Here is a 12,847-nt window from a genome sequence, read left to right as displayed (position 1 = left end):
CGGCCCATAGATCTTTACAGCTCATTTACAAAAATGTGGATTTCTCTGGACTAAGATCAGATTGCAGTTATCAAGATAGGTTATTCAGCTTCCTATGTCCTACATGGCTTAGGAGGGCTGATCCTACTGACAGATGCACTTTAAGGGTATATTACCATGTTAGTGACTCTCTCCTCGCTACTCCTCCGCTTCTCCCCTCTGCAAATCTCTTCACTGGCTCCCATTCCCTCAGCGTATCCAATTCAAATTACTAATACTGACTTACAAGGCCATCTACAACCTGTCTCCTCCATACATCTCTGATTTAACCTCCCAATACCTTCCCTCACGTAATCTCCGGTCCTCCCAAGACCTCCTTCTCTCCTCCACACTTATTCGCTCCTCACCCAACCGCCTCCAAGACATCTCCCGAATAGCCCCCATCCTCTGGAATTCCCTGCCCCAACACATCCAGCTATCAACCACACTCGGATCCTTCAGCCGGAACCTGAAAACCCACCTCTTCAAGAAAGCCTACAGCCTGCAATGATCCCGCTGCCTCCTCACCACTACTGGAGCTACCGCCTCACCATCACTGGATCTGCTGAAACACCCCCAACCTACTGTCTCCTTCCCCACCATCCTGTAGCATGTAAGTGTGGCACCCCTGAGGGTTCAGTCACCACAGAGATACTGCACCTCCTCCTGAGGTGTGGTGTCCCACTATTCAGGTAAGGTGGAGACACCTGACCACACTCCAACACCTGCACCCCACACCATAAAGTGTAGCAAAGCACCTTTGGCGGCTCCCTGCTTGGAGTGTAGCATGGAACACGAAACGTGCTGGGAGGTGGGTGGAGCTGAGTTTACATAAAAGAGCGGGAAGAGTTGAGTCAGTCAGTCAGTCAGTCAGTCAGTCAGTCAGTCAGTGAGTGAGGATGTAGAAGGACAGAGAGTGAGATAGAGAAGATCCCCGGGAGAGGGATGGAAGAAGGAAATGCTGCAGCAGGCCACAGTGATCTGGGTTTGCTGGCACAGGAAAGAGACAGAAAGGAAGCTTGATTCTCCATTGGAAAGAAGGATTAGTACGGAACGTAAGGAGAATAGGAGGACTAAGGATCAGGGTGGGAAGAGAGAACCCTCCCCAAGTTCTAAGTGCAAGGCTGTGGTCCGGTCCCCGAGGTTGTATGGATACTAATGGTCCTGCAGCAGACACCAGAGGAATAGAAGTAGTGACCACTTTATTCCCACACCAGACTTGGGGGCACAACAATGATAGTGAGCCAGGAATAGGTAGAAGGAGTCCCCGAAGCAGGCTACAGCTGTCTGCCATACAAGTAGAGTTCATAGGAACATCTGACAGGAGGAACTCCAGTGTAACTCAGTACTAGGAGTACTTCATTCAAAGGCACTATAAGAGGAGACGTTCAGAAAAGGCACATATGTTGGTGGAGTGTTGGAAAGGAGTACTTCATCTTGCCTGAGTTGGCTGGAAGTTGGCTGAGCTCCTGACCCGGAGGACACGGCACGGATGCGGGCACCTGTACCTGCAACAGACTGTGTAAAGCTTTGGGAACTACATGCCCTGGTGTGCTCCACTTATTCCTGCGCCGACCCGCCCAGCACTGCTACATCCATTGCGCCCGATACTACACCATCTAAGTGTCACTTCACCTACACTGCCCTGGGACTACAGCCCTGCCTGTGGAGGGCTATAACATCATTGCTGCACCACACCATCTGTCCCAGAGGATCTGTCTGCAGCGTCGGCTTACATCTTCATTGCCGAACACCACAGGTGGTGTCACAAATCACTTCTAAACTTTCCCCTGTTTACAATTGGCGCCCAGGGCCACGGGCCGGGTCCCAGCTACCGTGACATCTCCCATTGAAGCTCATCGGGCCCGGTACCGAGTACTCCACAGCCCTGGGAGGGCGACCCATAAGCCCAAAAGGGCAGGGTCCTCTCTCCCCTCTATATCAGTCTGATTGTAAGTTTGTTTACTGTAAGTGAATCTGTAATTTGTGTGTAACCCCTTCTCATGTAAAGCACCATGGAATCAATGGTGCTATAATAATAATTATTAATAATAATGTCATCACATGGACATATCTACACTCATGAAGTTTTTCCTCTACCTGTTAGAGAGTAAATGAGCAGACAGATCAGCATGGACACCACTGACACTGCGACCCAGTTTGATAGGCGTTTGTTCTTCATACTGCTATAGATGGTTATACAAGCTTCATGACACTAAAAGATGAAAACACAGAGCATTGTTCAAGGAGATGAATTGCTGCTGCAGTTATCCTGCAAGACAAGAGTAAACCATGGAGCCACGTCAACATTAAATTGTGCAGATTTCCTAAGGAAAAGACAAAATCAAAAATAACTCCTTCCCTGTTGCTTCCATGCTTGCTTTTACTAGTCCTCTGCTCCTCTTGACACACTGACCAACTTTGAGGTTACATGGGAGAAGATCTCATCACTGGAGGCCAAACTGAGGCAAGACTAGCAGGGGACCAGGCAATCGCTAGTGAAGCAGTCACAGATCATTGAGCAGGAAGACCAGAGACCATTGGGGGACCATAGAAGTGCAATTATGAATGAGGCATGGAATTTTTTTTTTATATAAATAGCATTGTAATATTTTTTCCACATAGAATGTTGAATAAGACAAGGACATTTTATTGATTTTATTCCTTAAATATCAGCAAATTACCTGAAAGCCAAAGCAGATAGTTGGAATCACGCTAAACATCGAAGCCAATGAAGATGCACTGAAAGAGCAAAACAAACAAAGGTCACAAAGCAGTCACAGTTCACACGTTACTACCTTGCAATTGCCTTTTTAGTGTTTTTCTTTGAAGTACAGGGAGATCCCAATCACTTTTCTGTACTTGGTTGCTAGCAAACAAACCAGAAGCTAAAGGTGCCCAGGCATATTAGATATCAATGGGTTTGGCCAACAGTCTAATGTGTATGGGTGCGTTGGCCAACTGATTTCTAAGAAGAAAGCTCATTCGGCATGTCTAGTTTCAGACTGCCCATGGCATTCTCCAGATGATAAGCTGCCAGCAGAGATATTGATTTGTGACATCTCAGATAACACAGGAGCGCACGGTTGTGTATGGGAAAGTCGGCCGAGAGGACTGTCAGTCGTTGAATGGGCCAAAGCATCGTGTAGCTGACAGTCATCTAATGTGTATGGCCGGCTTAAGTCATAATCTGCCATGAAATAATTGGTGTAACCACTATGGCAGCATGGAGCGCTGCAGCTAGTGATCACAAAGGGTGATGGGCATCACGTCTTTCACTAACACACTTTGGCTCATCTGACAGCTCATAATGTCAGAATTAAAATCAGGATGTGAACGTTTGTCCAGTGCAAATATGCATTACTTCATTATTGATTATTGCTAAACACAGTCTATAGTAATCAAAATCACAAGAAAATGAAAAAAAAGAAGGATATAGTCTGCAAGGTGTTAGCAGTCCCATTGTTAGCAAAGTACAGACAGACATCAATATATTAATGCCTTTGAAGCCCATATGGATTGCAAATGCCACAGAACATGTGCTGAATAAAGTACAAAGACTTAGAATCTCCGGATTTTTAATCTCCGTTGACATATGGGAATAGATTATCTGATGGTTTAAGATTTGCAATCCATCATTAAATGTTGATATATTACAGGTATTAAAACAGTCTTATGTGGAGTTTATTTTTAACCCTTACATGCCGACTTTACTATACATTGTGTGGAGTAAATTTCTATGAAATGATGAGATATTTGATGGAGATAAAAGGCATCTTGGAAAAAAAATAAACTGACATTTTATTACTTTGAGGAACCTTTACTTACATGTCAGAGAATCGCATATTTAGCACTTTCCTTGGATTTTTCTGAAAGACCTGCCCTTTAACCTAAATTCCCATTAAGCAAAAATGCTGTGGATTTTATGTTGTGTATTTGTTTGCTGAAAATCTGTATTTTACACTGCCAGTATAGTACAAGAGGGGACTTAAAGAAATCACATGCTGCAAATGTTCTATTTCAATGCCAACCTACATGTATGTGGTTTTATGCATCTCTGAACATATAAGCCACGATTCATTTGCAATTATTTTTTAAAGTCACTTTTGTGGCACCCCAGGAGTACAGTTGCCACAATGGCCTTGCCTCCCTCGGTGGGGGGGGGGGGGGAGTGATGTCATGCCTGGAAGCAAAGAAGGAATCCCCTTGTCAGGTGGTTCCATCATACAACACAGTTTCTGTTCCAGGCCAGCAGGGGGAGCTCTAAACCAGACTTCAGGGTTGCTGCTCTCTGGTCAGGAGGAGGAACTTAGTGGCAGTTAGAGCATGAACAAGGTTGAGAGAGGACATTTGGAGAAGAGCTGGGGATAGGAGCTCCATCTGAGCTCACTCCCAAGCTTGAGAGCCAGTGACCGGGCTCCAGAGCCCGAGGTTGTGTGGGTACTAAAGCCCCAGCAGCAGAATCCAGAGGGCAGAAGACCGTAGATCCTCTGTCCCCCAACTGATACTTGATGACACAGCAGCACGTGTGAGTCGGAGACGCCAAACAGGAGTGATCCCTGAAGCAGGCTACAGCTGCCTGTCATGCGAGTGGAGTTCTACCTAAGCCTCAGCTAGAAAGAGAAACTTGAATAGAGTTTACAGCAGCAAGTACCTCAGAGAAAAGCACTAGAAAGGAGACCTCACAACCCACCTGACAAAATTCCCAAATTGCTTCCAGGCTGACCGAATCTAGAACCATCTGTAGCCTGAGCCCCGGACTGTACCTGCACTGCTCAGTAAAAGGTAAAGGAAACTGCACCCTGCTGTGTCCTCTAAGTGATTCACGCATCACCTGCCCTACACCACACTTACCACCAACATCACCTTTAATATTCTAACTGCTCTGGGATACAGCTCTACCCGTGGAGAGGTTAACCATCTCTGCTGCCCTATCATTCCAGAGGATGCAGCGTTGGTCCCCTGACTGAATACCACGGGTGGCGTCACAAACACTTTATTACAAACTTTATTTATCCCTTTTCCACCATCTCCCCTATTATTGGGTGCCCAGGGCCACTGACCTGGTCACTGCTGCCGTGACACAGCCCCTTTACGAGTCTGCCTGGTACCGAGTATCCTCACTGCCCTTTCGTTTTTTGTCTTGTGGTTGTGTAGTTGCAGTTTTTGGCACCAAATTCTTAAAAAAATGGTGCATATGATTTATGAATTTGGAGCAAAGTCAAAAATGGTCTTATTTTTCAGTTCAGTTTTGAAATGCATTTGTGAATTTTTAAGCACAAACTCACACTTTTGATAAAATGGTGCAAAATGTGCCCCAAGGGGGACTGGAATGGCCTTGTAACAAATTTTGCAATGATTACAGAATTGATGAACTTAGCAAAAATATGTGCAAATGACAGAAAAAAAAAAAAGCGCAAGGGCAATGATGAATCAGGCCATAGATCTTCCAAACAGTAATGAAGTAAATTTCATATACAGCTGAAACCAGAAGTTTACAAACACTATATAAAAAGACATCTGCACGTTTTTCTCAATATCTGACATGAAATCAGAATACACCTTTCCTGTTTTAGGTCAATTGGGATTACCATAATTATTAATATTTACCAGATGCCAGAATAATGAGAGAGAAGGTTTTAAGACTTTATTACTTACTGCAAAGTTTCCATACATTTTATTAGTATTTGGTACCATTGCCCTTAAACTGAATTACTTGGGTTAAGCATTTGGGATATCCTCACACAAGCTTATCAATAGTTTGTCCGAATTTGGACTCATTCCTGCTGACAAAACTGATGTAACTTATCCAGGTTTCTAGGTCACCTTGCTCACATCGGCCTTTTTAGCTTTGCCCATAAATTTTCAATAGGATTGAGATTAGAGCTTTGTGATGGCAGCTCCAAAACATTGACTTTGCCATCCTTAAGCCACTTTGTTACCATTTTGGCAGTATGATTCAGGTCAATGTCCATTTAGAAAATCCAAGATTTAACTTCCTGGCTGATGTCTTGAGATGTTGCTTTAGTATTGCCATGTGGTACTAGCAGTTACGCAGGACGCAGTGACGAGGCGCGAGACGGTTTAGTGCTTTCAGTAATAACGTTTATAGGCCTAGAGGTAACTGTCCTCAGTTGTAGCCTGACCAACCAAAGGGGTAACAAGAGTTGCCCTCGCAGGAGCTCAATACAAGCAAACATGAACAGTAGAACACGACTACGTTCGGCGAAAGCCGGTCACTATAGGGCCGGGGTATGGCCGACTACGGGTCCTTAACTATATAAATCAACTTAGCCGTCCTGACGTCCCTCGGCGTTCTGGACGGTGGTTCTTCGGTGCAGCAGCCGCTGGGCCCAGCTGCTGAAGAGTTGATGTAGTCTTCGAGCGTTCCGATGCTCCGGTGACACCGGGGCACCACAGGCCCCGGAGGAGTCCTTGGACGGATGGGCCGCAGCTCCCGGACTGGGGCAAGAGGCAGTGATGCGGGGTGGTGATTGGCAGGCCACCTGCGCAGCTAACAGCTGCAACGAGGAATCCGCAGCAAGCAACGGCCCAGCCCTTGCCGCGAACCAGAGCGGGACAGTGGTGGCCGCCGACGGCACTGGACTTGCCGCGGCCATGGGTGGCGGGAGACTGGCCGCAGCCGTGGGCTGGAGCGAGGCGGCAACGAGCGACCACGGGTAGGCTGCAGCCACGGGCTGGGGTGAGGCGGCAGCAGCTCTCGGATGGTCGTCTGGGCGCTATCCCTCTGATGTCCTAGGTGAACGTCTCTCCTGGCTCTGGTAAGTCGCTTTGGCTCTCAGTCACTGTCCAGGTCTGCTGACTCACCGTGACTAGCATTCCCCGCCCTTTTATACTGGCTCCTCCCCCAGCCCATCTGTTCATCTCAACAGTCCGTCCCTGAACTCTGTCCCCCGGAACCTAGGTGATGGTCCCCTTGGTTCCGGCCCAATCACTCGGTGGGGGCCCTTCTTCCCACACTCCCCCATCCTGCATGCTCGCCAGTTCTCGGGCAAGGGTTTTGGTAGACTTGGGTTAGTCTTTCGAGATGACAGTCCTTGTCGCCATACGAACTGGTCCTGTTCGTAATGTTCAGGGGGATTGCCAGCTGTTGATCGCTCGGAGCGACGAAGTTTGGGTATGGTGGAGTCTTCTGGGGTGGTGGATGGTGGTAGGATAGTAGATTCTGGTGGGATGCCCGGGTCCACTGTAGTGTCACTACTTGGGTGCCCCGCAGATGCGGTTGGGGAGTCCTCTTCATCGTCCAGGTCCCAGACCATGGGCAGGGGGGGTGTCGGGGACCTGAGGGATCGGTTCGGGTTGCATGGGATCAGTGGATGCACAAGGCCGTAACATGTTATGGTGCACAACACGAGTGAGAGGTGCGTCGGATTGTATTTCATTCACAGGCCCGTCGGGGCTTATCCGGCGCAACACTCGGTACGGGTTCTCCTCCCACCATGGTTCTAACTTGTTTTGGGGGCGTTGATCTAGTACGAGTACCCGATACCCAGTCTGGAAGTCAATTGGTGGGGCAGCGCTCGCACCGGGTGTTCTAGATCCTGGAGCTTTGTAATGGACGATTCGGTGGAGGGTCTGCAGCTGGTGCCGGTGGTTTCAGACCCACGAGGATACTCCGGTTCAGGGTTGAGGTTCCTCCGGGTTTATCTCCCACTTACATGATTCCTTTGCCTTCCCGTCCAAACAGCAATGAGTAGGGGGTGTAACCAGTCACCCGGTTATTATATACCCACACCAGCTCAGGGACGTATTCAGACCAGCGGGCCTTTTGGTCGCTCTCCAGGGTACGCAGCATTTGGATTAGTGTCCGAGTGAATCATTCGCAGGGTCCGTTTCCCTGCGGGTGGTATGGTGTAGTCCGAGACTTATCGATACCATAGAGATGATGTAGTTCTTCCATGACTTTTCCTAGGAAGCACGCTCCTTGGTCCGAATGTATTCGTTGCGGGCAGCCGTACACTTGGATAAAGTTTTTACAAATCGCATAGGCGGTCGACTCCGCTGTCTGGTCTCGGGTGGGAGGGACCATGGCGAACTTGGTGAAGTGATCCACAATGTTCATATCCCTGGTAGGCAGGACCTATGGTCAGATAGTCCACCGTGAGGAGCTGATGTTACAATTGTCTGCACCGGGGCTCGTTGCGCGGGAGGTTTAGCGAGCTCGCACAGGCGGCAGGTTCAGCAAACTTCTTCCACAGCAGCGTGCAAGCGTAGGTGGTACACTATCTGCTGCAACCATTGCATAGTCTTTTGAGCACCAAAGTGAGCCACCTTTTCGTGGGCTTCCCGAGCCAGTTGGCTGAGATGGGTTCCGGGCACGATCACCTGCCATATTGTAGCAGACGTTGTTCGTGACACGGCTTTCCGATATAAGAGTCCCTTTTTGATGACTAGTTTCTCCCACTGGCGCAACATATCCTGGGTCAAAGTCTGTCTCTGTGAGCCAGTGGGCAATTTGCCGGTGGCCACCCATCGGCGCAGGAGTCCAATTTCTCCATCTTCCTGTTGCTGCTGGATCCACTTGTCGTGTGGCTGTTCCAGCAATCCCCCTAAGGGTCCCGGATGAGGCGCTTCTTGCGCATTGGCTGTAAGTGAGTGGTGAGGGCAGTGGTGAGGGCGAACGGCATCTCTTCTAATTCGTCATCTCGATTCCTCCCTGGGGTGGTGTGTCGGATTCTGGAGAGTGCGTCAGCGTGCACGTTTTCAGCCCCTCTTTTGTAGATGATCTTGTAGTTGAACTTGGCCATCCGAGCCACCCACCGCTGCTCCAGGGCCCCCAGTTTGGCATTCTCCACATGGGCTAGTGGGTTGTAGTCAGTCCGCACCACCACCACCTCGGAGCCCGCCAGGTACTCTGCGAACCGCTCCGTCATTGCCCACACTACTGCGAGGAGCTCAAGCTTAAAGAAGCTGTAATTGTCCGGGTTGCGTTCGGAGTCATTAAGCGACCGGCCACCACAGGCGATCACTTTCTCTCGGCCGTCCTGCACCTGTGACAACACAGCTCTTAGTCCCTTGAGGCTCCCGTCGGTATGCAGGATGAACGGTTGCGAGAAATCCGCATACGCCAATACCGGGGCTTCCGAGAGTGCAGCTTTGAGATCTTGAAACGCATCCTCTTGCGGTTGCTGCCACTGGACCTTCCGTCCATTCGCCCCGGCTGGAGTCCCCTTCAGCAGGTCCTGCAGGGCTCCGGCTCGGCATGCAAAATTCTTCACGAACCGACGGCAGTAGCCGGCCAACCCCAGGAAGGCCCACATGTCTTTCACCGTCTCGGGGGTAGGCCACCCCTGGATGGCAGCAACCTTTTCAAGGGATGGTCTGACACCCTCCGCTGACACCGTATGCCCCAGATATTCGATCTGGGTGTGGAACAGGTGGCATTTCTTATTGTTGTTCATGTCTTATGTGGATTTATGGCACCGTGTGCTTGTGTCTGGCGCTGTTGGGGTGCACCTGCGTGGTTCCCCTGCTCCCCCCGGCCCTGACTATCCGGCACATCCTGTGTCTGTCTGCGACTGGGGACTGTTTGTCCCCGCTCGCTTCCCGGCTGGGTGCCAGGTGTTCGGGGCTGTGGGATGCCGGTGATCTGCGCATGCGCCGCCTACACACAGCGCTCGGCGTGCAGAACAGCGGATGGTCAGCTGATGATCAGGTGACCTAATTATGATGCCACTAAAAGGTCCTGCACCTGCATCCATTGTACTTCCCCTCGAGAAAGCTAAACGCTGGTTGGCAAAACGCTCGTTGGGGTGTCCCGGGCTGTGGTGGTTGCGCGCCTGGATGAGAGTATTACTGGTCGCCCCTTGTCCTGCCTTTTCCCATTTGAGTGTTTACCCGCATATGGTGCCTGCTTATATTTGAAGCAGGACTACAGAGGCTATATGGATAGCTGGGTCCAGTTATGGCACCACTAATTATTTTCACAATGGGACTTCATGCTTTGAGCTTGGGGCATGGGGGATTGGCAATTGGGGATTAACCCACTGTGGTTGTTACCTATGGTGAGCACATCACATGTTCCGGTTTTGGTGTGTTTATTGAATTCATTGTCTATGTATGTGTGATACAATTTTCTCTTTTGTATATGGAAATAAAGACCATGTTTTATTCTACAAACTCCTGTGGTTCTCCAGCTCTCCAGTATGCCAGGCTGCAGGCGCTCTGAGTAGCATGGTTCCAACTGCACCTCCACGCCCTCCAGTGGCATCGGGGCGCGGATCGGCAGGGCCACCACAGTCTGCCCTGGAGGAAGCACGAGCAGGGGAGCCGCCGGCGTGATGACTGCCAGCGCCTCACCCTTCTGGCACTCCTGGAACACTCGTGCCTCCCGCACCAACCACTGGAAGACCTACCCTTGGGCCGTGCGAGAACCCCACTGGCTCAAGGTCTCCTGCTTGGGATCGTTGAGGAGTAGATTGCTGAACTCCCGTAGTATGTTCATGCCCAAGATAACTGGATGATGGTTGTTAGTTTCTCCTTGGGTTAGGACCACTCCCCTGCGGCCGAGGGATTTATCACACAGCGTCATCTGGAGCCACACCACTCCGGCAACAGGTACCGGCAGTTGGTTCGCGGCTACTAGTCATATCATGGGCCCCCACTGGGGCCTTGCTGCTTCCAGGAAATGCTGCCGGAAGCAAGTTGCAGGCATGGTCGTTACTTGCGACCCCGTATCCAGTAGGCACCGAACAGCATGACCCTCGACTTCGGCCCACACTATTGGGCACTTAGCGACCAGTTCTTCGGGACTTCCACCACCCCTTGTTGTGGCTTCCGGCTCCGAGCGGCGTCCCCAATGCCCGGAGCCCTCTAGTTTAATGTCCACTGGGGTGGTATCTCCCATGCCACGGACACTCTCGTGCGAAGTGGCCCAGTTCTCCACACTCAACACCGGGGCGGTGAGGCCCAGCCACCCCGGGTATTGCGAGGCCCCCAGGGCCTGGGATTGTAGCCAAGCAGGCAGGACGCGGGCTCCGTTCTGTTCTTCATTTCGGCCAGCTCGCCCCGGATACTCTTCAGCTCTTGTCTCACTTCCTCAATCCACTGAGGCTCTCTGACAACGTTTACAGAAGCCTCCATGCTCCGGGCCCTCCCCACGGGAACAGTCATCCCCTGCTCCTGCTCTCGCACTCGTGCCTGACTCCCCACCTCAGAGAAAGCTATGCGTGGGTTCACTCGAATCTGCTCCCGCAATGCCTACTTGATTAACGGGTCCCGGAGTCCAGTCACTAACAGGTCACGCAGGGTAATGTCAATGGACCCTACCCCTACTCCGTCCTTCCACTCTATGGCTGTGTATAGCTCCTGGAGAGCGTTCATATACTGGGTGATGGTCTCTCCCTCCCCCTGCATCTGACTGAACAACCGGGTCCTCAACTCTTCCACGTTTGTTGGATCCCCATAGGTTTCTTCCAGAATCTGCAAGACCCTGGCAAAGGTGGTGCGGTGTCCCGGGGGTCTCATCACTGACTTCCGGGCTTCCCCATCTAGCACCATGAGGGCCACCTCAGCCTTTAAATCGGGGGTCATCGGATGCATGCAGAAGAGGCCCCGCATGCGCTCTGTCCAGCTCCACAGCAGTGTATTGGAGCCAGAAAACAGGGAAAGTTACTTAGCATAGCCCCCAGAAAGATGCTGGAGCAGGGGCCCCCCCATTATCGGCAGCCCCACTCTGGTCAGGTGCACCGCCATCTGCGTTCGGAGACTGCATCCTGCCAACTGCGCCAAATGTGGTACTAGCAGGTACGCAGGACACAGTGACGAGGTGCGAGACGGTTTAGTGCTTTTAGTAATAACTTTTATAGGCCTATAGGTAACTGTCCTCAGTCGCAGCCTGACCAACCAAAGGGGTAACAAGAGTTGCCCTCGCAGGGGCTCAATACAAGCAAACACGAACAGAGTAGAACACGACTACGTCCGACGAAAGCCGGTCACTATAGGGCCGGGGTATGGCCGACTACGGGTCCTTAACTATATAATCAACTTAGCCGTCGTGACGTCCCTCGTCGTTCTTGACGGTGGTTCTTCGGCATAACAGCTTCTGGGCCCAGCTGCTGAAGAGTTGACATAGTCTTCGAGCCTTCCGATGCTCTGGTGACACCGGGGCACCACAGGCCCCAGAGGAGTCCTTGGACGGATGGGCCGCAGCCCCCGGACTGGGGCAAGTGGCAGCGATACAGGGTGGCGATTGGCAGGTGACCTGTGCAGCTAACAGCTGCGACAGGGAATCCGCAGCAAGCAACGGCCCTAGCCCCCCTCATAGAATATAATGCAGCACCCCACAAGATATAATGCAACCCCTCATAAGATATAACGCAGTCCCCACCATAAAATATAATGTAGCACCCTCATAGGGTATAATGCAGCCCCCCTCATAGTATAATGCAGCCCCCCATAGAGTAAAATGTAACCCCCTCATAGGGCAGAATGCTGCCCCCTCAAATAGAATGATATAGCCCCTCAAAATATAATGTAGTCCCCTGAGAGAATAATGCAACCCCCCATAGAGTATACTGTAGCCCCCTCATATAGTATGATGTAGCCCCCAGAATATAATGTAGTCCCCTGAGAATAATGCAGTCCCCCAATGATTACAATGTATCCCCCTCAAAGTATAATGCAGCCCCTCTCCACCCCATCATTATCCTCATCACCACAATCATTTCCTTCTCCCCCTTCACCCCTATCATCCCCCCACCCCATCACTGCTCATTCCACTATCACAATCATTGCCTCCTCCCCATCACCATTTCATCACCACCATCATTGCCCGTTTCATCACTTCCATCATTGCCCATCACCTCCA

The 12,847-nt window shown here is 50.7% G+C and overlaps 1 protein-coding gene across 1 annotated transcript in view; it reads right to left on the bottom strand.

The window, feature by feature from the left end:
* SLC38A8 (solute carrier family 38 member 8) overlaps positions 1-12,847 on the bottom strand; it is a 110,271-nt gene that overhangs the window by 17,898 nt on the left and 79,526 nt on the right. Inside the window, exons 5-6 of the mRNA XM_073576267.1 lie at positions 2,703-2,760; positions 2,119-2,233 (exon numbers count right to left, since the gene is read on the bottom strand). Coding sequence (XP_073432368.1) covers positions 2,119-2,233; positions 2,703-2,760 — 173 coding nt within the window. The remainder of the gene's footprint in view (positions 1-2,118; positions 2,234-2,702; positions 2,761-12,847) is intronic.

Source organism: Dendrobates tinctorius, unplaced genomic scaffold (assembly GCF_039654945.1).
Source record: "Dendrobates tinctorius isolate UK_male_01 unplaced genomic scaffold, ASM3965494v1 ptg000048l, whole genome shotgun sequence".
Classification (NCBI taxonomy): domain Eukaryota; kingdom Metazoa; phylum Chordata; class Amphibia; order Anura; family Dendrobatidae; genus Dendrobates; species Dendrobates tinctorius.
The sequence above is the reverse complement of the archived record's forward strand: the minus strand, read 5'-3'. Positions and strand labels throughout refer to the sequence as shown.